The 25,478-nt window shown below is 56.7% G+C and overlaps 1 protein-coding gene and 1 long non-coding RNA gene across 3 annotated transcripts in view; both read left to right on the top strand.

Moving 5' to 3' along the window:
- The window catches only part of LOC135975993 (uncharacterized), a 66,409-nt gene that overhangs the window by 25,474 nt on the left and 15,457 nt on the right, over window positions 1–25,478 (top strand). The window lies entirely within an intron of this gene.
- On the top strand, window positions 143–19,376 carry FIS1 (fission, mitochondrial 1). Of its 2 annotated transcripts, none has more exons than XM_005312115.4 (5): window positions 143–440; window positions 17,195–17,327; window positions 17,605–17,681; window positions 18,339–18,444; window positions 18,778–19,376. In XM_005312115.4, the coding sequence occupies exons 1-5, from the start codon at window positions 396–398 to the stop codon at window positions 18,873–18,875; spliced, it is 459 nt and encodes a 152-aa protein (XP_005312172.1). In that variant the 5' UTR covers window positions 143–395; the 3' UTR covers window positions 18,876–19,376. The 2 variants fall into 2 exon arrangements, with proteins under 2 accessions (XP_005312172.1, XP_005312171.1); XM_005312114.5 differs by lacking the exon at window positions 143–440 and adding an exon at window positions 9,021–9,200.

The raw sequence follows: 25,478 nt of genomic DNA, 5'->3' as shown, positions 1-25,478 counted from the left end.
CCCCACTCCAACGTCACTAGGCGGACTCAGGGCTCGAGCTCAAATTTCCCGTTCGCCAACGCATGCGCAAACTGCCGCCCGTTCCCGCTGCGCAGGCGCAGCGCTCCTCTCTCCCCCCGCCCGCATCTCTCAGCGCCGCGCGGACGCCATGGTAACAGGGACAGCCCCCTCCGTGGCGCGCGTCCTCCCGGGCCGGGACGGTGGCCGCCTTGGCCCAAACCACCCCTTCCCTTTCGCGATCCGCAGCAGGGGCAGGAGCCGGCCGGAGCCAAGCGACGCATGCGCCTCAGCGGCGAGGGGCGGGGGAGAAGGCGGAGAACAGCGGCCGCGTTTCCGGTTCCGGGGCGAGCCGCAGGTTTAGTTCCGGGGCGGCGACTTCCGGGGGTGGGGACGCGATGGAGTCGGTGCTGAGCGAAGTGGTGGCGGTGGAGGATCTGCTGGTGAGAGGCCCCGCCCCCATCGCCCACCCCCGGCATCCCCCTTCCGGGCCCCGCCCCTCCGGGCCCCCCCATCGCCCCCCTCACCCGGGCCCTGCCCCCCCATCGCCCCCTGGTATCCTCCTCCCCGGGTCCCGCCCCCCTGTTCCTCCCATCGCCCCCTCCCCGGGCCCCGCCACCATCGCCCCTCACCCCTGCCCCGCCCCCTGCTACCCCCTCCCTGGGCCCAGGCTTCCCATCTCCCCCTGCCATCCTCCTCCCCACCCCCCTAGGCTCCCCATTGCCCTCCAGGCATCGCCCCCCCAGTCCCTCCCATTGCCCCTCTCCCTGAGCCCCGCCCTCTGGGGTCCCCTCCTTGTGCCCTGCCCCCCCACCATCCCCCTGACTGGGGCCCTGCCCCCAGACCCCCCGACTTCCCCATTGGTCCCCTGACATCCCTGCAACTGGGGCCCTGCCCCCCATTGCCCCCTCCCTGGACCCTGCCCCCTGGCATCCCCCTCACCTGCCCCCCCCCCCACCATACCCCTAATTGGGGTCCTGCCCCCAGACCCCCCCATTGTCCCCCCACCATCCCCCTAACCAGGGCCCTGCCACCTGGGTCCCCTAGCCTGGGTCCTTCTGCCCTGAATCCCCAGCATAGGCCCCGCCCCATACACCCTCCCCCCTCCCCGGTTTGGGCCCCGCCCCCCAGGAGTCCCTCTGCTCTCCTGTCTCTCCTTAACCTGCCCCTGCTCCTCCTGGGGCCTAGTCCCTGCCCCCACTGGGATCTCCCACCCAGGGGCCTCCTGCCCTGAGCCCCCTACACAGGCCCTGAGCCCCCCTCCCCAGGCTGTGCCCTTGGGTACCCCCCCCGGGACTCCTCTCCCTGAGCCCCCCCCCGGTCTTCTAGGGCAGCGGTTCTCAAACTGTGGGTTGGGACCCCAAAGTGGGTCGCAACCCCCTTAGAATGGGGTCACTAGGGCTGGCTTGGACTTGCTGGGGCCCAGGGCCGAAGCCCGAGGGCTTCAGGAGTCAGTTTGCAGGCCCCCTGCCTGGAGCGGTGGGGTTTGGGCTTTGCAGTGGGACTCAGGCTTCGGCCCCGCCCTCCTGGGGTCGGGAAGTAACTTTTGTTGTCGGAAGGGGATCGCTGTGCAAGGAAGTTTGAGAACCGCTGCTCTAAGGCCCTGAACCTTCAACACAGTCCCACTCCCAGTATACCCTATCCAGGGGCCCCTGTCCCTGGGATCCTCCACCCAGAACCCTCAATCCAGGCCCCGGATCCCCCACCCAAAGGTCCCTCCTCTTCAGCCCCCCAGGAGGATCTTTACCCAGGGCTTCCCCTTTCTCCCCCCCCCCCCCCCCGGCCCTTCCTGTCCAGCCCAACCCCTGGATTCCCCTACCCAGGGTCCCCTCTGCCGGAGCCTCCCCCCTCCTCCTGAACCTTCAATTCACGCTCCCCTCCCCCTGAGCCTACCCCATGGTCCTGCTCACTGAATACCCCCATAGCCCCTCCCCTACAGCTCTCCCTGCCTTCTCCCTCCCAGAGCCTGCCCCCTCCCTTTTGAGGCGTCTGCTCCCCCAGGTCCCACTGACAGTTGGATCTGCCCCCCATATCCCTGCCCTGAATCTCTCGCCGCTGACTTCCCCTGCCCCGCCCAGGGGCTTTCCTTGGGGCCTCTCCTCCCTGAGACCATCCCCAGCTGCCCTTGAATAACCGGTCCCATTCGCCTTCTGGCCCCAGTGAACCCCCCACCCCCCTCAATTCTCTCTGCATTGATGGAGCAGGTGCCTATGTGTTTGGATGTCACTGGTTTTCTCTCGTGCGTGATGCTTCGGGCTCCTGGGCTGGAGGGGGTGCTATGTTCTTTCTTAGATCCTGTGACACCCCCCTCCCTCCCCGGCCCCCCTGCAAGCCAGGTACCTCCAAGAGTGTGTGTGTGTGGGGGGGGGAAGGGTTGGCAGGGGATCATGCCCCCATGTTGGGATGCAGTAAACTATGCAACGGTTCTGCCCTCGTACTTGTGTGGAGAGGCCGTGGGGAGCGCGTGGCAGCAGGAAGGGCTGTGCCGTGGTGGGGATCAGGAAACCCCAGTCCTGTGCAGAGCTCTGGGGCTTTGCGTTCTCTTCCCGAGCCATCGGCGCGAGCGATATGGAAGGGGCCCCAGGGCTTGGCTGCCATGGGGTGAAATGGACAGCCTTAACATCACCCCCCCCCCCCCCCCAAAAAAAAATTGGGCATCAGTGTTTTCAATTAGGCTGATTTAACAATTGGAACAAACGTTTGTATTCAGCCCCAGACTGGCTGCCTTTCTGGAAGAGATCTAGTGATTGAACATCTGAATGGCTACACTGGATCAGACCAAAGGTCCATCTTGCCCAGTGTCCTGTCTTCCGACAGTGGCCAATGCCAGGTGCCCCAGAGGCAATGAACAGAACAGGGAATCATCAAGTGATCCATCCCCTGCCGCCCATTCCCAGCATCTGGCAGTCAGAGGCTTGGGGACACTCATAGCATGGGGTTGCCTCTCTAACCATCTTGGCTAGTAGCCATTGATGGACCTGTCCTCTAGGAACTTATCTAGTTCTTTTTGCGAACCCAGTTATAATTTTGGCCTTAGACAAGCAAGACTCAGTTTCTCTCCCTCTCTAGGGACCATGCCAGCAAAGTTGCTGCCCTGTTGAAAATGAGGATTGTTGGGGTTTTCTATTAGATCTGGAGTTATTCCTGGTTGGTCTAGATGACACAGGCTCTTTCCATCTAGTTTAGGGGTTTGTTCTGCTGACTGTAGCTAGCGTCTGGGCATTGGCCAAGACCCTAGAGGACTTTGGTAGGGTGTCTGGTGCTTTCTTCCTTTTTGAGATCAAAACTCTGGTTAGAGGAGGCTCTTTGGTTGTGGGATTTTTAAATACTATTGGCGGGGGGGGGGGTAGTTCATCTGTTTCAGGGATGGTTGTTAATTTCGGGGGAGGGTTTATTTGTTTTGCTTGACGGGGAGTTAATTGAGTAGAAAGAAATGCCAAGCCAAGCGTCATTCTTTCAGCTGAGAGTCATTTTCCAAGAGGTAGGTCTTGCTGTTTTTCCTAAAGGCTATCAGACTCTGAACTCTCCTGATTTCTGCAGGAAGATTGTTCTGTAGCCAGATCCCCTCTCTAGAGAAGGCTTCATCCCCAACTCTCGTGTGGTTCCCTCCAGGGCTTTGGGATCATGTCAAAGGCCTTAGGCTGACGTTGGTAGCTGACTGGGACCCAGTGGGAAGAATTGAGCGTAGATCCGAAGGGACCATAGGTCATCTAGTCTAGTGTTCCTCAACGACCTGTCTGTGGACCCACACTGGTCCCCGAGATTTCCCTGATACAGTTTGGGAAGGCAACAAGCTATCAAAAAGGTTGAGAGACTCTGCTCTAGTCTGATGTCCTGTCTATCACAGGCTGGCAATTTTCACCCACTTGCCCCTGGGTTGAGCCTGAGAACTTGTGCATGACTAAAGCATATTCCAGAAAGTCTGGTTTGGAAGATGTCAAGTGATGGTGAATCGACTGCTTTCTTGTGGGAGTTTGTTCTGGTTGCGTAAGGTTGCCAGCTCTGAGTCTTGCACGTGGCCTGCTCATGAACTGTTTAAACGAGAGTGGACACTTCCGAAAAACATCCCACTTGAATTTCAAAATCGCCAGCGATGGAGAATCCACCGCAGCTGTTGGGAAGTGGTTCCGATTGTTCGTTGAAAAAAATGTGTGCTTTATTTCTAGTCTGAATTCATCATAAGAACGGCCACACTGGGTCAGACCAAGGGTCCATCCAGCCCAGTATCCTGTCTTCCGACAGTTTCCAATGCCAGGTGCCCCAGAGGGAATGAACAGAACAGGTAATCATCAAGTGATCATCCCCTGTCGCCCATTCCCAACTGTCGGATCTTGTTAGACCTTTGTCTGCTGGGCTGAAGAGCTCATTATTGGACTTGTTCCCATGTAAGTACCTACAGATGGGAAGCGAGCAGACTGGAAAGAGGGTGTGAATTTTTACCAGCGAAGGGAAATTCATCATTGGGAAAAGTTCCCAAGGGCCATGGTGGATTCTTAAATCAAGGTGACATCCCGTCTCTAGTTCAACTTGGAATTAATTCAGGGCATCCAATGACCTGTTATGCAGGTGCCTTCTGCCCTTAGACTCTCTGAAGAAGAGTCATCTGTTATCAAATTTCTGTTCCCACGTACGTAGTTATAGATCAAGTCACCCGTTCTCTTTGAGCTGCTGGAGGCATGCTTCTTCTAACCCTTTAGTCGTTCTCATGGCTGGTCTTTGAACCCCCTCCAATTTATCCCTGTCCTTCTGGAATGGAGGACCCTGGAACTGGATTCAGGATTCCAGAAATGGTTGCACCAGTGCCAAATATGAGGGAATCATAGACTGGTAGGACTGGAAGGGACCTCGAGAGGTCATCTAGTCCTGTCCCCTGCACTCGTGGCAGGACTAAGTATTATCTAGACCATCACTGACAGGTGTTTGTCCAGCCTGCTCTTAAAAATCCCCAATGATGGAGATTCCACAACCTCCCTGGGCAATTTATTCCAGTGCTTAACCTGACAGTTAGGGAATTTTTCCTAATATCCAACCTAAACCTCCCTTGCTGCAACTTAAGCCCATTGCTTCTTGTCCTGTCCTCCGAGGTTAAGAACAACAATTTTTCTCCCTCCTCCTTGTAACCTTTTATGTACTTGAAAACTGTTTTGTCCCCTCTCAGGCTTCTCTTCTCCAGACTAAACAAACGCAGTTTTTTCAACCTTCCCTCACAGGTCATGTTTTCTAGACCTTTCATCATTTTTGTTACTCTTCTCTGGACTTTCTCCAAGTTGCCCCCATCTTTCCTGAAATGTGGTGCCCAGAACTGGACGCAGTTCTCCAGTTGAGGCCTAATCCGTGCAGAATATCGCTTCCCTTGCGGCTGCGACGGTGCAGCGTGCTTGACACCGCCGAGCGAAATGGGTGGCGACCAGTTGGCGTCGGCAACGCGTTGCGAGAATCACGGCTGTTTCTCGCAGCCGTGTGGTGGGGCGGGAGAGCAGGTTCAGAGGTCTCGGGCCCTTCTGGATTAGCGGTGTAAGCCCGGTGCACCGGTCATCAGACATCTCACCACCTCTCTCGAGAGGTCTAACGACCTGTCTCGTGGGCTGACGGGAGGAGGAAGCGTACGCCGAGCTTCCGGCACCGACGCCTTCAAGGAGCCGTTCCCTGAGCATCAGGATGCCCCAGTTCTCCGTGCAGCCAGGGAAGGCGCCTTGAGGGGCTGCGTGCCTCACCGACTTGACTGTATTGATCCTCCTTGTGAGGCAGGGCAGTGCTGTAAAGATGGGGAAACTGAGGCACGGTGGTTCACTGTGCAGTTATCTGTGTGCATTGGGATTAGCTGTGGAGCACTGGCAGAGCTTTTGGGACCTGTGATCCCAGAGCCAGCACAGCATTGCCCGAAACCTTATTTTAAACCCCGTTAGCGGACTTAACCGTTCTTCCCTTTGCCCGTTGAATCGTGCAGCCCGGGGGCTGGCGCGCGCCTGCCCAGGCGAGTGAAGCCGCCGTCCGTGCCGAGGGACTCTGGGGTAAACAATCGAAAGAAGCAAAGGGCTCATTGTTCAGGGGCTGGTAGCGGGTTACGGGCTCTGAGCCAATGGCTTTGTCTAGTCTAGAAAGTGTGTGTGTGTGGGGGGAATTCTGCTGGCAAAGCCGATGCGCCGACTGTTGCAGTGGCACAAACGGGGGTGTGATACGGAGGGTTGCAGTGCTCATAAGACACCCAACTTTACTCCTCCGTGAGCTCCGGCCTCTATCCCTCCGTAAGCTCAGGGTATAACCCCCGTTCCCTGTGGACTCGGGTCTGCGGGGTCTTTTACCAGTGCAAGAACCTTACACGGGAATATCCTTAACCTCTGTTTATTAACAGTCCCCGAAACCGAATACACCCACTAAGCATACACTGCTGAGCTTTTTCTGCTGGCCGGTCAGGGTCAGGTCATCCGGGGACTCCAGCTTCTGCGTGGCGTGATTGGCAGGGTGCTGAGGTCTGACAGCTCGGATCTTGGGGCTGTGTCCTGGAGTTGGTTCCCAAGAGCTGCCTTTTGGACCCCAGTTTATATAGTGAAATTTGAGTCTTGCTTAGCTGTGTCTTAACCCAGGGTTTCTCAAACTGGGGTCCGCGAGGGTACTCCGGGGGTCCGCGGGTCATGTCCGGGGCTGCTGGCCCCGCTGATTAACTCCTCCCCGTCCCTCCCAGTGTCTCCTGCACACCGCGGAACAGCTGTTCGCTTGGGGCAGGGGGCCGGGAAAGGTCAGGGGTGGGGTGGGGCATTAGGGAAGGGGGTGGAGTGAGGGCAGGGCCAGGGGCTGAGCAAGGGGTTTGGGGGTCCAACAAAAATTTTAAGTCAAAATGGGGGTCCTCAGCTTGGTTAAGGCACAGGTTCTCAAATTTTAGCAATCATTTGACTAAAATATTACTAAACAATTCTCTAACCAAACTTAACCTATTGTCAAACAATGCTTTTAACCAATCACAGCCCACCACCTTAACTGATTTACACTTAGCAAAATTAGTTATGTAACGGACAGAAACAATCAAAGAACCAGACAGATCAACAGTAGAGACGTGGGGACCATAAAGGGCAAAACAATAAAGACGTCTAGATTTCACAATCCCAACGTGTTAAGTGACTGCTTCCAGACAGAATGCTATGAAACGAAGTTTTCTTTAAACCTCTTAAGATCCGTTTCTTTCTTCGGTGGTGGTGGGTACTACACCTCTACCCCGATATAACGCTGTCCTCGGGAGCCAAAAAATCTTACCGCGTTATCGGTGAAACCGCATTATATCGAACTTGCTTTGATCCGCCAGAGTGCACAGCCCCGCCCCCCTGGAGCACTGCTTTACCGCGTTATATCCAAATTCGTGTTCTATCGGGTCGCGTTGTATCGGGGTAGAGGTGTACTAGGCCAGCAGCAGCATTCCTACCAGCCTGATATTTCATTGTTTTAATGTAGTTGAGATGGAATGGGAGGACGTGAGTTTTTGCTTTTTCCTCTCATGGCCATATGGTTGGCAGAAAAAGGCCTCACACCTTACACTGGAACAAGTCTGAGCTCCTAAAGCACTAGGACGGTCTTACCAGGGACTGTCCCCTTGGGCACCCAGGCAAGCCGGACTCTGTGGTAGATGGTCATTTTCCACCCAAAAGCACAAGGATGTTCAGGTTACAAAGGACCAGTCACTTACCCCAGGTCAATTACATTTAGGTCTCAAACCCAAGACAATGCTTGTAGCCAATCCTAGAACAAACAAACTAAAAGTATTTTTTAACTGGGACAAAGAAACGAGTTATTTACAAGGTTAAAGCAGGTCATACATACACACACACACACACACACACACACACACACACACACAAATGAGGTACAATCTTAAGTTCAAAACGTTCTAGAAGTTTCTATAATAAGCAAGTTATTAGGTCCTTCAGGGCCAACCCTAGGAATCGCTGCCCTTCAGCGTCCTGACAGCATAAAGCAGCGTTTCTCAAACTGGGGGTCCTGAGGCTATTGGAGGGGGGGGGGGTCATGCAATCACCAAAAATATTGCTGGGGGGAGGGGGCACAGCAGTTTGAGACAGGGGGGAGGGGGGGGGGAAATCAATTATTTTTAAAAAAATTATTTTTTTTATTTAAATCAGATTTTTTGATAAAATGCTTTTTGGGGGAGAAAAAACCTATCTAAAGATAGATACATTATAGCTCAAAGATATCTCCTTATGGAATAAGGATGATAAATTCTAATTCTATAGTACGAGACAATATATTCATGTAATGTTTAAGAAAAGTTTTGTAGATGAGTTCCAATAGTTCATGGATTAGGGACCCAATCTTATGGGGTTCCAGGGGCTTCTGTATAGATTATTGAGGTTAATCTTTCTATCTACCCACTGGGGCTCAGTCTAGAAGATACCATCAGAGATGATTAGTTTTGCAATTCTCAAACTGTGGATTCATGTCTCCAGAGATAACATGCTTGTTAACAGCAAAAATGTTTTAAAATAAATAACTAATGTATAGAGGTGAGAAATAACAGACTTCAATCCTATTGTCCCTCTGCAAATTTGTGTACACAGTCAATCCCTTACCTCTCTCTAAAAGTGCAAAGTTTCAAAAATAGAAGATTGTTGGGGGCGGAATAGATCTGGACAAGGAGAAGAAGTCTGAGAAGTCTGGAGAGAAATGTGAGAAGGGAGGGACAGGCAGCACAAAAGTGAAACTATCTGAGCAGCATATTCCAGAAGTCTCGAGGTCTTTCTGACTGTAGCCTTCATTGATTTGAGATCTACCATACCGTTCTCTCACTAGAAGGGAAAACCTATGATGGCAGGAGGCCGTAAGAGAGACCCATTTTGGGTGGTCTCTAGCTCTGAGTTGTGACGAATAGGTATTAAGGTTATAACAACCAACACGAATGCACTTTTTATGTAGAAAACCATGATTAAATTGAGTCTTCCTGACTAGTGATTTAAATCATGATTTAAATCAATGTGATTTAAATCAAATCCGCCCTGTTTGAGGTATAAAGGTACTAATTTCTCTTTAACAGGCATTTTTTTTTCCCTTACCTGAGCATTCACGCTGTGATGGGACTCGGGGTTGTGCATGTCTCGTCTTCACGGGTGTGGGGGAAGCCACCAGCCGAGTCTCCCGTCCGCCATGCCTTGTCTGATGCCTGCAGCCCCTCTTTGGTTGGGGAGAAGATCGCACCTCTTGTGGTAAACTAGCATTTCACACCCGGTAATGCATCTCCCCCGACTGTGTGGTTTTACGGTCTTAGCCAACATTTTTATAGTCACAGGGCAAACATTTAAATGCTGCCTTATGCCACGGGGAACAGATCTGGTAAGCAGGATCAATCCTCGCAGCATCCTACAAGCCGTCTGCAAAGTCTAAAGACGTTCTTATCCCTCTAATACCTGTTTTGAGAACACTAACCCACAGTGGAGCCAGACTGGTTTCCAGCTCTGCATTTGTCAGATTCAGCGAGGTCTAGGGGCCTTGGCATGAGCTGGTGCCTGGTCTGCCAGCGTCACGGTGACTCTCGGCTGGGAAAAATCCACCCCCTTGGGAGTAGCCGGGCCCACCTAACCCTCAGTGTAGACAGCGCTAGGCTGATGGAAGCATTCTTCCGTCGGCCTGGCTACGGTCTCTCGGGAAGGCGGATTACCTTAGTTTTAAGTGCAGGCGTATCCTTGTTTGCAGCACTCCGTCGGCTGAGGTGGGCGGCGAATGCCCAGACTGCATTTTTTGAGCTTTCCACAGTGCCTTTGTCCTGTTTCCAGAAGGGCCAACCCTGCCTTCTTGTTATGGGACAGGCCAAGGCTGATTGTCTATCTCTTCATGACTCTAAATGCCTGGGTCGGGTCCTGGTTCTCCTAGCGTCAGGATCATTAGTTTGGCAGGAAAAGACACAGGAAGGAACCAAGAATATCGGCCATTCTTACAGGGTCTTGGGAAGCGGGGACTCTGCAAAGGGCGTGGGGATCGTGGTGGATCATCAGTTGGAGATGAGCTCCCCGTGCGACGCCCTGGCCCAAAGGGTGAATGTGATCCCAGGTTGCGTAAACGGGGGAATCTCACGTCGGAGCAGGGAGGTGGGTTGGCCATGGTGCCACCGCCGTGGGATTCCTGTGTCCGGTTCTGGGGCCCGCAGTTCCAGAAGGAGGTTGATCGGTTGGGGAGGGGCTGGAGGGATCGGAGAACCAGCCTGAGAGCGGGAGACTCCAGGCGATCAACCCAAGGAGCTGAGGGGTGACTTGATTCCAGTTTAGGTGAGCTTGATAGCAGGCTCTTCGATCTAGCAGGCAAAGGGCCACTGAGAGCCAGTGAAACTCCAGAAAGAGCAACCCAAGGGCCACGGAGGATTCCCCGTGTTTAAGGCACGGCTGGATGGCTTCCTGAAAGAGCGGATCTGGTTCATTTGGGACACAGGAGGGTAGCCAGGGCTGTGATCAGTGGGCGCTGCTCCTCTGAATCCATGCAGTGCCGTCTCTTTGCCGAATTTCTGTTCTCCGTGCGGGTACCTGCCCCTGCGAACGGCCAGCAGGGGGCCCCAGAGGCCCTTGCCAGGAGCGTGGCCAGGAAAGGACAGACCGTGCCAGGGAATTCCAGTCCCTGCTCATGCCGTGAAAGCCTCCGGTTCCATCGTCACGCGAGCGTTTGAAAGCTGCTTCTCCTCTGCAGCCTTCCTTGATCCCCGCTCGTCCCTCGTTTCTTCTTGGGCCAGCGTGGTCCTTTAGCTTCAGTGGCTTTTCCCTCCCCCTCCCTGGAGTCCCCCCTCCCCGATGTATGTAGACCACATCTGGCCCGCAGGCCCATTCTGCCCAGCCTTTGCGCTCCCGGCTGAGGAGGCTCGCCCCCGGCCCCTCCCCTGCTGCCCCCCCATGCTCTGAGCGGGGTAAGGAGGCAGGGAGTGGGGGGGGGGGTGGATAAAGAGCAGGGGGTCCTGGGGGTCAGTCAGGGAGCAGGGGGCGGTCGGATGGGGTGGAGATTCTGGGGGCAGTCTGGTGACAGGGAACAGAGGGGGTTGGATAGGGGGTGGGAGTCCCGGGGGGCCTGTCGGGGGTGAGGATATGGATGGGGGGCAAGGGGGATTGGATGGGGGTGAGGTCCCAGGAGAGGGCAGTTGGGGGACAAAGAGTGGGGGGGGTTGGATAGGGGGTGGGAGTTTTGGGAGCCCTGTCAAGGGGTGGGGGTGTGGATAGGGGTCACGGGACAGCGGGTGGGGTTAGATGGGGTGGACGTTCTGTGGGGGGGGGGCGGTCAGGGGATGGGGAACGGGGGGGGGGGGTTGGATAGGCGTGGGAGTCCCGGGGGGAGGGCCTGTCAGGGGGCGGGTATGTGGATAGGGGACAGGGAGCGGGTGGGGTCCCAGGAGGGGGCAGTCAGGGGACAAGGAGCAGAGGGGGTTGGCTGGATCGGAGGTTCTGAGTGGGGCAGTCAGGGAGCGGGAAGGGGTGGATGGGGATGGGGACCAGGCTGTTTGGGGGAGGGGGGGGGCACAGCTTTCCCTACCTGGCCCTCCATACCGTTTCGCAACCCCGATGTTGCCCTGGGACCAAAAAGTTTGCCCACCCCTGATGTAGATGGAGAAACCAGCCTTCCTCTCAAGCTGCATTTTGCACAATGGCACACAGCTCCCCTCCACCCCGCTCTGGGCTCACCTCCAGTCCCCAGCCTGTTATGGTTGAACTGGGCGTTACAACCTGGGAACGAGGCTGTAACGAACCCTACATGTCCTCTGAGCTCACCCACACGGCCCCTTGCTGTTGGGACTGGGGCTTGGAGACTGGCGAGGGGACCGTTACGTCGTCTGGTTGGACCTTCCCGGGCCCACTTCCCCCGGATGGAACCCGGGAACCGGCTTCTCTCCCAGAAAGCTGAGAGACGGCGAATCTGCCACGGTGCTTGCTTAGTCACCGACTTTGTGGGACCGGTTGGTTTAAAATAATCCCCCGGGGCTTCGCAAAGGTCAGGATTCTTCTCTCCGTTTTCCAGCCGGGGGGGAACTGAAGCGCAGAAGGGGGGAAGCGGTCCCCCAACAGAGCTGGGAATAGATCCCAGGTGTCCGGCCGTCCCGGGGCTCCACGCCGCCCGCCTGGGAGAATGGCAGGTGGCCAGCGGGGAGAGCCGCCAGCGGGCGGCCTGGCAGAGCTCGCAGCGTTAGCCTTGGTTGGAATTTCCCAGCTCCTGCGCAGTTGTGTTGCAACCCTGGGGGTGTTGAAACAAAGTCATCCGGGTTTAATTTCCTCCATGGTGCGGGGGGCGGGGGAAGCCTACAATGAAAAGAGCATTTCTCAGTCGTTGTCTGACTTCCTTGACTGGCTGGGCCCTGCCTCTCCACTCTGTTTATCAAACACAGCTTTAGGGCCGGGTGAGGGGATGTGGGGGTCAGGCCTGGCTCGCCTGACGTGCGCACGTGGCGCGTTCAAATCTGCCAGATCTCACTTGACAATAGCACGATGTGTGATCATAAAGACGGCTTTCCAGATACGGACCTGGCGCCGCCTCTGCCAGTCACTCTGAGGGTGGGGAACGGGGAAGCCCAAGGGGGGGAAATCCCCTATTAATCTCCATTGGGCGGAAGACTGTAGGGTTAATTGTTTATCTGCCAATCTCTTTAGCGGCTGGTATGGGAAGAGGGCGTCGTGGGGGGCAGAGAAGTGAAGGCAGGGGGAGATTTTATAGATGTCATAGAGGTACTGCAAGGGCCTGTTAGAGCATCTAGACCAGGGATAGGTAACCTATGGCACGCATGCTGAAGGCGGCAGCGAACTGATTTTCAGTGGCACTCACACTGCCTGGGTCCTGGCCACCAGTCCGGGGGGCTCCGCATTTTAATTTAATTTTAAATGAAGCTTCTTAAACATTTTAAATACCTTGTTTACTTACATACAACAATAGTTTAGTTATATATTAGACTTCTAAAAAGAGACCTTCTAAAAACGTTAAAATGTATGATTGGCACGCAAAACCTTAAATCAGAGTGAATAAATGAAGACTCGGCACACTGAAAGGTTGCCAATCCCTGATCTAGACTGACCTTCTGGGTAGCCCAGGCCAGACCAAACATTTCAGTCCTCAAGAGACTCAATTGTTCCATGCGCGGGAGAGTCCGGGACAGGGAATTGGCGAGGCAAGACAAGATCCCGCAGGCGGCCCGCTCTGCTCGCCAGGAAGGCAAAGAAACCCAACCCCAACGTCTCTGCCGATCTGGGGGAAATTCCCTCCTGAGCCCCGATCTGGTGATCGGCTGGGCCCCGAACTTGTGAGCAAGAACCAGGCCGCTAGAAAGAGGCTTTGCTGTCCCATCTTGTGCAGTGTCCCATCTCCAGTCGTGGATGATTCAGAGGAAGGCAACCCCAACCCCTACAGAATCCAGCTGGCCGGTTGTGCATGGGAGGGGGAAGTCCTTCCTGACCCCTGCGGGTGAGCCCCTGAAGCGTGAGTTTGGATTAATACGGAGCTGCAAGGACAGTGCTGGCAATCCTTCTCCCCCATGGACCGTGAAGGAAGGGGAGTCCCAAGGCCTGAAGTGACTGTCTAGCCCGCACGGAAGTGGATTTGCAGACGGGCAGGTTATAGCCCTTGAGTTCTGGAGAGACCCCGGTCTTGGGGCCCGTGTCCCTGAAGCGTTAGCCCAGGGGATCGGCGCCACGGGGCGAGCGGCCGCACTCGACTTACCAGGCCCACTCTGGGGCTGTGCCACCCCATGTCTGTTGCTAGGACTTCGAGGGGCATATCCTGTGGTTCTTTTTACCAAGGTGAGCTGAGACATTCCCTGATCTCTTCCCTGGGAATTGTGGGAAGGTGTCGGAGGACTGTCGGCTAACGCTGCAGTGAAGTGTCCTGTTGGCCATGGCGGGGGCTGGCTATGGATTGAGGGGGCTACAGAGCTCAAGGATCTCCGAGCTCCCTGAATTCATAGATCCCAAGGCCCAAATGCCCCCCAGATAACCACCCATCTAACGCCGGCTATACCGCTGCCCTGAATTCCTGCTCGAACTAGAGCGGATCCGAGGAAAAAGCAGCCCATCCGGACGGAAAACCTGGCTGGCGATGGGGAAATTCCACCACAGTGGTTAATTCCCCTCACTGGGAAAAATTCGCACCCTATTTCCAGTCTGAATTTGTCCAGTTTTGATCATTCTCACGGCTCTTCTCTGACCCCTGTCCTAGCCCATCCCTGACAGGTGTTTGTCTAAACCTCCAATGACAGGGGATTCCCTGGTTAGTTTCTTAAAATTTGGCCACATCTTTGTAGTAGCCTTTTTTTTCCCATGCCGCTGAGCTCCCAGCCTGCCAGGTCCTCCCAGTCTCACCTCCTGCGTCGTCCTGCTTTTTCTTTCCGATTGGGGAAAATAGCAAAAAATCAGTCTCGGGAAGATTGAGAAGCAGGCTGGTGATTCAATGGTAAAGCCCGTTGCTGTGGGCCAAAGGAGAGCGTATGGGTCTGTCATTCTTTTTCAGTGGCTCCGATATCGCTGAATACTCTCGTGCCTGATGGGTAGACGAGATTAAATAAAGGAATAATGTCAAGATCAAATATTTGTTCCCAGAATTTGACCTTTTGCTTCGCTTATCCATCCACACCCAGATTTGCGTGGTTGAGCCGGTGGCATTTTCTTTGAGTCTCTCTGTCATATTGAGCTCCGTCGACCTTATTCAATACATTTGGCACCGTGTTCTTCCCCCAACAATGCCGAAGGAGGAACTGCTCGGAACGGGACGTGCCGCCTGTTAATTTTCGATGACAGGCTGTCTCAATGGCTTCTGTTCGTATGTAAATACGGACCTTGGTTCGCTTTAGCCCGAATATCTGGCCGGTCAGCAAATCAAACGCATGTTCCTCCGTTTAGGACGGACCTGTTGAACGACTCAACTGGTTTGCAAACATTTTAGGCATCATTCCAGCACAGGTTCATAATGCTTAATACCATCATGCAAGGGTGTTAACGGTCAGCAAATGATTAGTGTGGGGAGGGTTTCAAAGGCTCCTTCACCAGGCGTGTTTTGAGTGATGATTATAGAATCGTAGAACTGGAATGGACCTCGAGAGGTCATCTAGTCCTGTCTCCTGCACTCAAGGCGGGACTAAGTACGATCTACACCATCCCTTGACAGGTGTTTGTCCAGCCTGCTCTTAAAAATCCCCAATGATGGAGATTCCACAACCTCCCTAGGCAATTTATTCCAGTGCTTAACCACCCTGACAGTTAGGGAGTTTTTCCTAATATCCAACCTAAACCTCCCTTGCTGCAATTTAAGCCCATTGCTTCTTGTCCTATCCTCAGAGGTTAAGAAGAACAATTTTTCCCCCCTCCTCCTTGTAACAACCTTTTATGTACTTGAAAACTGTTTTGTCCCCTCTCAATCTTCTCTTCTCCAGACTAAACAATCCACAATTTTTCAATCTTTCTTTCATAGATCATTTTTTCTAGACCTTGAATCAGTTTTGTTGCTCTTCTTTGGACCTTCTCCAAGTTGTCCACATTTCCTGAAATGGGGGCCCAGACTGGACACACTGCTCCAGTTGAGGCCTAATCAGTGTGAAGTAGAGCGGAAGAATTAGTACTTGTCTTGCTTACAACACTCCTGCTAATACATCCCAGAATGTTTCCCTTTTTTTTGCCACAGCGTTACACTGTTGATTCATATTGAGTTTGTGATCCACTGTGACCCCCAGATCCCTTTCTGCAGGACTCCTTCCTAGGCAGTCATTTCCCACTTTGTGTGTGTGCAACTGATGGTTGCTTCCTCAGTGGAGCATGTTGCATTTGTCCTTCTTGAATTTCATCCTGTTTACTTCAGAACATTTCTCCACTTTGTTCAGATCATTTTAAATTTTAATCCTCTCCTCCAAAGCACTTGCAACCCCTCCCAGCTTGGTAGCATGCAGGGTGTGAATACCGGGCATTTAGCCTGCAGCTGGGCCCGCGAGACACACAGGCCAGCGGGAGGGAAGTGGGGTGGTGGACGCTGGTACCCTGGGCCGAGCTGGGGTGGGATTGGGATTGGGGGTGGGGGTGGCCTAGCCGCCCGAGCTGCTCCAAAGCCAGAAGCTTGAGGCTCCGCCGCGCCCGGTGCAGTAGCTGAATGTGTGGTTTGGCTCGGGTGAAATGTGATATCAGAGACCCAGAATTGGAGGGAGCTTGTTCCTCTTGGAGCCCAGCCCAGGCCAGGAGGGAGACGGGCTCCGGGGCAGAAATGCTCCCGACTTGGGATCTGTGGTGCTCCTTTCCCAGCCTGGAACCACCAGGGTTCGGCCCCCAGCTCGGGGAGGGGAGTGGGGGCGGGTGGGTTAGATCGGGGGGGCTGGGAGCCAGGACTCCTGGGTTCTCTCCCCAGCTCTGGGAGGGGAGTGAGGGCGGGTGGGTTAGAGCAGGGGGTGCTGTAAGCCAGGACTCCTGGATTCTCTCCCTGGCTCTGGGAGGGGAGTGGGGTCTAGCAGTTAGAGCAGGGTGGGCTGGGAGCCAGGACTCCTGGGTTCTATTCCACTGGCAGGGTGCTGAGTCTGGGGCATACCACAGCCAGCCACAAACTGACCCTGTCCCCTGGCTCTGGTAACTGGAGAGCTCCAGGCTGCCAGGCTGCTCTGAATGGTTAATCTCAGGGCTGGGGGGGGCCTTGGGCCAGCAGGGGGGAAGGACACCTGGCCCCATGGGACAGAACCAGCTCCATCCTGCTGCCGGAACGGCCCTGCTGGGAAAGTGCCGAGACCCAGGGCAAGGGGCACTTTGTGCCGGGTGCAGTTAAAGGAGGCGCCAGTGGTCAAGGCAGAGCAGACTAGGGGCTTGAGCAGGGGCCCTGGGGAGCCAGGACTCCTGGGTTCTCTCCCCAGCTAGACTCCACTCCCCTCCCAGAGCCGGGGAGAGAACCCAGAAGTCCTGGCTCCCAGCACCCCCCCCTGCTCTAACCACTATCCCCCACTCCTCTCCCAGAGCTGGGGAGAGAACCCAGGAGTCCTGAAACTGAGTGGGGGAAGTGTGTGTGTCTGTCTGTCTGTCTGTCTCTCTCTCTCTCTCTCTCCCCTCCCCTCCCCTCCCCTATGTGCATCTGGGGGTGGGTATGGAGGCTGAGGGGTGACAGGCCATGCCCTGCCATCTTACCCCCACCTTCTCCCTGGCCCTGTGTGTCCCCCCCAAGACGGGTCCCGGCGGGCGGGGGTTCCTGGCGCTGCCCACGGTCTCACCCCGCCGTTATCCCGCAGCGGTTCGAGAAGAAGTACAAGGCAGAGCTGAGCGGGGGCACGGTCTCCAAGGGGACGCAGTTCGAATACGCCTGGTGCCTGGTGCGCAGCAAATACACCGACGACATCAAAAAGGGCATCGTGCTGCTGGAGGGTGAGTGACGCCCTGCTCCTGGCTGGGGTCCCCCCCGGCTCCATCCGGCTCTGCCCGGCCAGTCCCACTGAGCCAGATACCCAGCAAAGGCATGCCCGCGCCTCTGGGAACTGTGCCGCCAGGCAGGATGGTCCTGGGGTTAGCGCGGTGTAGACTGGCCAGGGCACCGCCCTGGAGGCCCCCCATTGGGTCTGTCTGCCTGGTTCTGCCCTGAATCGGGGGGAGGGGGAGCTGGAGCCGGAGCCCCCAGTCACCCCGTCTCCACTCTACCCTCTAGAGCTGGTGCCCAAAGGCTGCAAGGAAGAACAACGCGACTACGTCTTCTACCTGGCCGTGGCCAATTACCGGTTGAAGGTGTGTGTGTGTGTGGGGGGGGGGGCATGGCTGCTCCTCAGGTCCCAAGGTCCTGGGGTGGCTTGGGGAACTGTGCCTAGGGGCTGGGGGCTGGATGGGACAGGCTCGAGGGGCGCAGGGAGTAGGTTATATGGACTCGGGGACCCTCAAAGATCAGGGACAAGCTGGGGGGGCCGAGGGCCAGCTAGCCCCGGCCCGTGCCCCGTTTTCCCGGAGGGATGCAGGGAGCTGACTGGGGGAGCTGACCCACAGCAGAAAGGAAGCGGGTTAACTTTCCTGGCCCAGGTACCGGTGGGGGAATGTCCCCGCCTGATTGCAGGGTGGCTCAGCGGGGCTCCATAAACCTGTGGCTGGGTGGGGCCCTGTGCTGGCGGGGTTTTATGGACTCTGCCGCTGCAGTTCATAAACCCCGAGGTGCTGATAGGCGAGGGAAGGGCTGGGCCCGGGGGGAGAGGGTCGAGGACAGATGGGGTGGGGTGTGTATAGGGCGGTGGGCTCGGAGCAGGGAGCGGACGATGCTCGAAGCTGATCAGTGGGAGGAGGGTAACGGGGTGGGAGGAGACAGGGAGGGGGTTGTGCCATGGGAGGGATTGAGGGGCTGTTGGGTGGGGGGGCCAGGGAGGGTACCGTGGGTGCTGACCACCCCCTGTCCCCCAGGAGTACGAGCAGGCCCTGAAGTACATCCGGGGGCTGCTGAAGACTGAGCCCAAGAACACGCAGGCGCTGGAGCTGAAAAAGCTCATCGACAAGGCCATGCAGAAAGGTCAGCCCCCCACGGCCCCGCAATCCCGTCCTTGCCTCGCCCCAGGGAGGGTGGGATCAGCCAGCCCCTCTTCCCGCCCTGACCCCGAAATCCAGGCTGTGGGTCTCCCTCTCGGGCCTGCCCACGCTTCTTCCAGCCGGGCCCCAGTGCGTCCCTGCATCCCAGCATGCATTGCCCCACTGGCCTGAGGCATGATGGGCGAGCCGGCTGGATTTTCCCAGCATGCCCAGGGGTGAGGATGGACCTGCCAGATGGGGGAGGGCGGGAGGGGTGGGCAGGGCCTTGTGTGCGAAGGCCCTGCCCCCGCAGCTAAGCCCTGTGTTTTCTCCGCAGACGGCCTGGTCGGCATGGCGATCGTCGGTGGCATGGCCCTGGGCGTGGCCGGCCTGGCCGGTCTCATTGGATTGGCCATCTCCAAGTCAAAATCGTAACCGTCCGGTGCATCCCGCCCTTGCCCCTGTTCTCCCCTCCCGCCAGGCCCGGGAGCCCACGCGCTAACTCCACTCAGAGTCACTAATCGTCCCCCTCCCTGCCCTGGGACCCCTCCATGCTCTCGGGTGGCTAATCAGTGCAATAGGGGTTCAGACACATGGGAAGAGGGGTTTGGGAGGTCAATCGGCCGGCTCCCCCTTTCCCAGGCAGCAGCGGGAGATGGCTGGGGAGCCTGGAGCGGAGACGTCTCCAGTCGCGTGTGGGAGCGAGCGGTGGTTCTCCTGCAGGGGGCCAGGGCAGGGTCTGAAGTCCGGCCTCCGGTCTCCTCCGTTTCGGGCCCCGCTGTGCCAGGATTCCCGCGCCCCTGCGGGCTGGGCGGGAACAGAGGGGCCGGTCCCGGCTGCAGGCTTTGCCGGCTGGACCCCAGGGCAGATCTTCCTTTCCTGTCCCTGCTCTAACCGCTGCCTTTGCACTGTAAATAAAGGTTGGTTTTGATTTGACCCGTAGGGGGATCTTGGCTTTGACTCCTCCCAGCTGTCTCAGCGCGAGCGGGTGTGGGGGGCACGCGGGTGCGGGGGAATTGCTGGCTGGGAGAGAGGGCACCATCTCCCCACAGGTAGGGGATGGGAGCTAGAGTCGATGGAGTCATCAGAGCCCCACGGCTGCCCCTCTCAGGCTACAGGCAGGATGCCACGGGCGATGGGCCCTTTCCGCCCATCCCCTCCAGCCAGCCCTTCTCGCCTGCCAAAGCTCATTTCCCAGCTAATAAATGTCTCGGGGCGATAAGCGGCTCTCCTTGAACCCCGGACTCTGGCCGGGAGCAGTAAAAGCACGGGCACGGCCCACGGCAATACAGCCGATTGCAGCATAAACAGCTGGGCCTCTTCACACGGCAGCCGGGGCTCTCACGCAGGCCCTGCTGGCCGGGCGATTCCATTTTTGTTCTTGCCGCTACTCCAGCTGCTGATGCTGGGGAGGGGGGAGCAGGCAGCCACCCTGTGTGGCAGATTGTTTGGGGCCAGCCTTTGCTAGTCAGCAGGATGTTCCGGAAAGCGGGTGGGGGCCTTTAACTGTGCTCTTCTCCCCCCCCTCCCCCCCCCACGGCTCCAGTGGCCGACTGCCTCCTCAGCTGTGAAGTCAGCGGGATTGAGTTCTGATTTCTCCTCCTTGAGATAACAACCTTCTACTGCCGCCAGCTCCTGGAGCTGGTCCCTGGAGCGCAGGGGAGAGCAGGCTGGGGTGAGGTCTAGAGTTCAAACCCTGCTGCTGATGTGTCATGCAGAGGAGGTCAGTTTCAGCCCTTGGAATTTATTCCCCCCTTGTAAGAAATTCCAGGCAAAAAACTCCGTTAAAGAAGATGGGAAAGTTGCAAAGCCAGGCGGCTGCGAGCCAGAAAAAGCTCTTTTTACAGTCTCCTCGCCCCCAATGCATCCGGGCCCCCCGGGAAGGTTGTATCTTTAAGAACCACCAATGGTGGTCGAGCCTGGGAAGCGGCGACTCTGAAATGGATCGTGGGGTCATGGTGGATAAGCAGCTGGCCAGGAGCTCCCAGAGCGACGCTAAATCGATCCTTGGCTGCGTAGATGGGGGGATCTCTGGTAGGAGGAGTGAGGTGACTCTGCCTCTGGATTTAGCCCTGGGACACCCACTGCATCCGGTTGCGGCTGCCCGAGTTGCAGACGGCCGTTGATCAGTTGCAGAGGGGTCGGAGAAATGCTACTAGAAACGGTGTCTGAGAGGGGGATCCAGTCACCCCTTTGCCTCCTCTTTAAGCTCAACAGAGCAAGCGCTTTCAGTCTCTCCGTTCCTCCGCGGGGACCAGAGATTTGATAACCGAGGGCTCTTCTAACCGGCAGACCAAACTTCCTGGCTGGAAGTTGAAGCTAGATAAATTCAGACGGGGAAAATAGTTGCGGATTTTTGCAAAGCACGTTGAGCTCTCTGGCTGGATAAGACCCATGGGCTATCAGAGTCAAATTGTTGCCACCTTTAGCCATCGTTTGGGGCCCGGGTGGGATCCTGTCTCCTGGTTTGGAAATAGCGGGCTAGCCTGGTTGGGAGAGTGGGCTAGAAACGTTTCCCTGCTCTGGGGGAAGGGGGGCTCTGAGCTCCGTGTGGAGACTTACTTTCCCAGGGGATGGGGGACAGGCTCGAGACTCTGGATTGTAAGAGGGGAGCTGCCGGTCTGTGCCCAGCGATTTAACTGGAAGACAGGAGGTGGGTGGCTGGGGTGGAAGAGGCGAGCAGGCCAGGCCAAAGCATGAGCTAAAATGCTCGGGAATATCCCATCTTTCAAATGTCTCCAAGAGCTCCCGGGGCTGGCTGCTTCTCTCTAGGTTGCCCCGTCGCTCGGGGTCTTCAGAGCCGGGGGGGCAGACATGCCAAGCCGGGGGGTATAGGGTGAATTACGCCATGTGGCGTGCAGGAGTCCAGCTAGATGGTCTCCTGACCTAACATACGTCTGGATCTGTATAACACACAAGGGTCTGTGCCGGCGTGAATCTCCCTGACGCATCTCTCCATGCGCCAGCAGAGTCTGGCCCTTTGCTGGATCGAAGCCCTGTAGATCCTGTCCTCTAGTGGTGGCTTTGGCTTGTGGTCAGACATGGGAGCAGGAAACTCATGAATCTCCAGCCGCCATCCTAATTTCAGCCTCTTGGCCCATCCTCTCCCCTCTGGGCGTTGGCCGCCGGCCGTAATTCATGTGTTGTTGTGCCCCGGCACGGCCGGCTCGACCTCCACTTGCCTCTGCTGGCCTGCTCTGAACTTGTGCTTCTTGGGTGGTGTCCTTTGGATGACCTGTAAGAGCTACTCGACGTGGGTATTTTTCCCCAAACTAAAACAAAAATGCCCAACTTTGGGGGGCTCCCAGAAAGTGGGTGCAAAGTGGCTGTTTCACGTGCTCTGTGGAAATTGGATGGAAACTCCTAAAAACTGGATTTGGGTGGAGGGGGCTTAAAAATTCTGATTTTTTTTTTTCTTTCATCAAAACCCCAATTTTTCATTTGGGGCTGGGGCGTATGAGTCCTGCCACTTCTGAAATGTTGGAGCTGAGGGGCCCAGAGCTGATGGCTGGATCCTATCTGGCCAGTTCTGGCTTCTCCTGGCTCCGAGAGTCGGGCTCGCCGGCCTCTCTAGCGACCCTGTTGAGTTGCAGACCCAACCCCTTCCTTGTCTCCGCTCCAAGAGCAAATGGAGTTGAGATGCGCAGGCTGGTAACGGCCGCCCTCCCCCCCATCGGTGTTTGCGAATCTGTCTAATGCCGGTTTTTGACACGGTGTGATCACCGAAAGGGAGGCTTGTACTTGTCTCTGAAAAGTCTCATTATTTTTCCAGCCCCCCGCACCCACATGTCATAAACTTGGACGTATTTTTACACCGCGCAGTAAGAATGAATGGGTCGGGTTTTTTTTTTTTTTTTTAAATCAGCTTGATTTGCAGCAATACGTAAAACTGACACGGCTGCTTTCCCCGAAGTATTTGGGGGCGAAAATCATGCCGATCTTTGGGCCGTTCCTGGGCTTGTAAACAAACCCTGGCGTTTACTAGCTCGCTGCCTCCAGGGGGTGAAATCCTCAGCTGCTCCCTTTCCCCTGGGCTCCGTGTCAGCTGGATCCAATTGATTGGTACCACTTGCCTCTTCCAAGTATTTCCTTATCTGCTTTTTATCTCTAGCTACTTTTTACGAGCTCCCTCCTGTAAACACGCGGGCTTTTAAAGAGACAGCGCCCCCGGCCTCCTCCCCTCACCCTCTCGGGCCTTCGGCACAGCCTGAAATGCCCCATACACGGTGCCTTGGAGGCATCTCAATGCTGCCGCGAAGGAGACATGGGTCTACGCACCTAAATACCTTTGAGGAACGTGGCCAGGAGGTCCTATTGATTCCAGCCTGCAGGCCCCAGTGCTGCCTTGCATTCATTCCTCCTTGAACTGCAGTCAATCTCTTCGAGCAACTATCCAGCCTTGATTTTAAAGTTTCCACTCTTGGAGCATCCTTATGTTCATAGATTTGTAGATCCCCCGGCCGGCAGGGACCGGGGCGATCACCTGGTCTGATCTCCTGTAGAACATCCCCCCCAGCTACTTCCCAGAGCCGATCTTTTAGAAACATGTCCAGTCTTGATTTAAAAATGATCAGCGATGGAGAATCCATCAGTGTCCTTGGTAAATCGTTCCCGTGGTTAATTACCCTCACTGTTAAAAATCCCACGCCTTATTTCCACTCCGAGTTTGTCTCACTTCAACCTCCAGCGGTTGTTAGACTTTTCTTGGCTGGTCCAAAGAGCCCATTATTAAACGGTTGTTCCTGGTGTAGCTTCTTGTAGATGGATCAAGTCCCCCCGTCCCCCGCTTAACCGTCTCCTTGATCGCGTTCCTTGCGTTTCTCATGCCAAGGCAGGTTTCCAGATCCTTCTCACGGCTCTTCTCTGACCCTTCTCCAATTTATCCACTTCCTCCTTGAATTGTGGGCACCAGAACCGGACCCAGGATCCTAGCAGGGCCAAGTCCAGAGGTAAAATCACCTCTCTGCTCCTATTCAAGATCCCCCCCCCCCCCGTTTACGCATCTCTGGATCGCATTAGCCCTTCTGGCCGCAGCATCATCTGGGGACCTCGGTGAGGTGCATGTGCCGTGAAGTGGTGGAGACGCCGGTTTCCTGGGCCTGAACCCGTGGCTGGGAGATCAGGGTGCCCATTTTGCTGGGCTCTGAGCCTGGGGGACCCCCCCCCCTTTCGGGCGGGCACTGCACAGACCCTGGTTTGCTTGTGCCAATGAGTGGTTTCCCAGCGTGAGGCCATGGGCACCCCAAACCTGGTGCCTGGCGGCGTTTGCTCCTGGATGACCATGTAAGCAAAGCATGGGCAAAGGGGGCTCCTCAGTGTGCCTGGTGGCACCCCCCAAATGCCCAAACTATCTGGGGCAGGCAAGAGACAACTGCCCGTGGGCCGTGTCCGGTCATACAGCACCGGTTCCTCTTCACTGCTGCCCCTGCCCCACTGGCGGGCCTGCCCCATATCCGATGATAAACCAGGCTCTCTATTTAATACAACCTGGTGCCAGCCAGGACCCTCGCTGATCCTCGGATCTGGTCTGGATCAGTTTTCCACACGGGGCTTCCTGCTGCCAGCCCAGATCTGGTGGGCGAGCTAGTGGAGGCGCTGATCCGGGATCCGCCAGGGGCCTTGGGAAGCTGTGACCGACGGTTATTCCCAGGGTGTTTGTTACACCCAGTCACACAGTGAGAGATAAGGTTCCCACCCTGTGTCAGGCACTACAGGGCTGCCCCCAAGATGGGGGTCCCCCTTGTGCCAGGCGTGGCCCAGACCTATAACAAGGCACCGCCCCCAACAGCCTGGGGTCTCCAGAGCTGGAGAAGGGTTTTCAATCCCATTTACCAGATGGGGAAACCAAGGCAGGCGGGACTCACGGTCTGACTTGAACCTGGGTCGCCTGTGTCCTCGTAGCAGCAACTTGACTGCAAGCGCCAGCCGTTCTCCCAGGCTGTTCGCGGCCCTGCGAGCGCTCCTCCCCAGCCTGGGCGCCTGTCCTCGGCGCCGAGAGCAGAACCCTTCGCCCCAGGTGTCGGCTCTCGGGGCTGGGGTCCCTGTCTAAGGAACAGCGCAAGGATCAGCTGGATGCAGGACCCCCGTGCCGAAGCGGGGGCAGGGTTGGGGCACGGTGAGGCCAGCCCCTCGCTGCTGGCCCCAGCCGGCATGAGCCCATCAATCTACCACGCAGCAGCTCGCTGGGTGTCCAGTGTGCCAGGATCCGCCATCTCTGCTGGGCTGTGGGGATACGTGCTGGGCAGGAGGCCGCATGGCCCGGCTGGGGATTGGGGCCCTGTGGGGTCAGGTGCGGCGCAGACCCACAACGAGGGAGTTCTTGCTCCAGAGCCCTTACAGCCTAAATAGCAGGAGAGGAACTGAGGCACACAGAGGGAAAGTGATGGGCCCAAGGTCACCCTGACGTGGAGAGAGAACCCAGGAGTCCTGGCTCCCAGCCCCCCCGCTCTAACCCACCAGCCCCCCACTCCCCTCCCAGAGCCGGGGAGAGAACCCAGGACTCCTGTCTCCCAGCCCCCTGCTCTAATCCACCAGCCCCCTGCTCTAATCCACCAGCCCCCGCTCCCCTTCCAGAGCCGGGGAGAGAACCCAGGTGTCCTGGCTCCCAGCCCCCTGCTCTAACCCCCAGCACCCACTCCCCTCCCAGAGCCGGGGAGAGAACCTAGGACTCCTGGCTCCCAGCCCCCTGCTCTAACCACCAGCCCCCACTCCCCTCCCAGAGCTGGGGAGAGAACCCAGGACTCCTGGCTCCCAGCCCCCCTGCTCTAACCACCAGCCCCCCACTCCTCTCCCAGAGCCAGGGAGAGAACCTAGGAGTTCTGGCTCCCAGCCCCCTGCTCTAACCCACCAGCCCCCGCTCCCCTCCCAGCAGGGCCGGCTTTAGGCCAATTCAACCAATTCCTCTGAATCGGGCCCCGCCCCTAAGAGGGCCCCGCGCCCAAGCCCCGGTACAGCGTACCGGCAAGAGCCAGTGTGCTGTACCCGGGTGGCCCGGCTTCCCCAGGGAGCCCCAGGCCCTTTAAATTGCCACCAGAGCCC

This window comes from Chrysemys picta, chromosome 16 (assembly GCF_011386835.1).
Source record: "Chrysemys picta bellii isolate R12L10 chromosome 16, ASM1138683v2, whole genome shotgun sequence".
Lineage (NCBI taxonomy): Eukaryota > Metazoa > Chordata > Testudines > Emydidae > Chrysemys > Chrysemys picta.
This window is presented reverse-complemented; position numbering and strand designations above follow the sequence as displayed.

Bases quoted from the DNA above. Each gene is read 5' to 3' on its own strand.
- FIS1 (XM_005312114.5), top strand. From the start codon at position 9,069: ATGGGACTCGGGGTTGTGCATGTCTCGTCTTCACGGGTGTGGGGGAAG. The intron at 17,328-17,604 runs GTGAGTGACGCC...TCTACCCTCTAG, and splicing joins GGGCATCGTGCTGCTGGAGG to AGCTGGTGCCCAAAGGCTGC. The intron at 18,445-18,777 runs GTCAGCCCCCCA...TTTTCTCCGCAG, and splicing joins CGACAAGGCCATGCAGAAAG to ACGGCCTGGTCGGCATGGCG.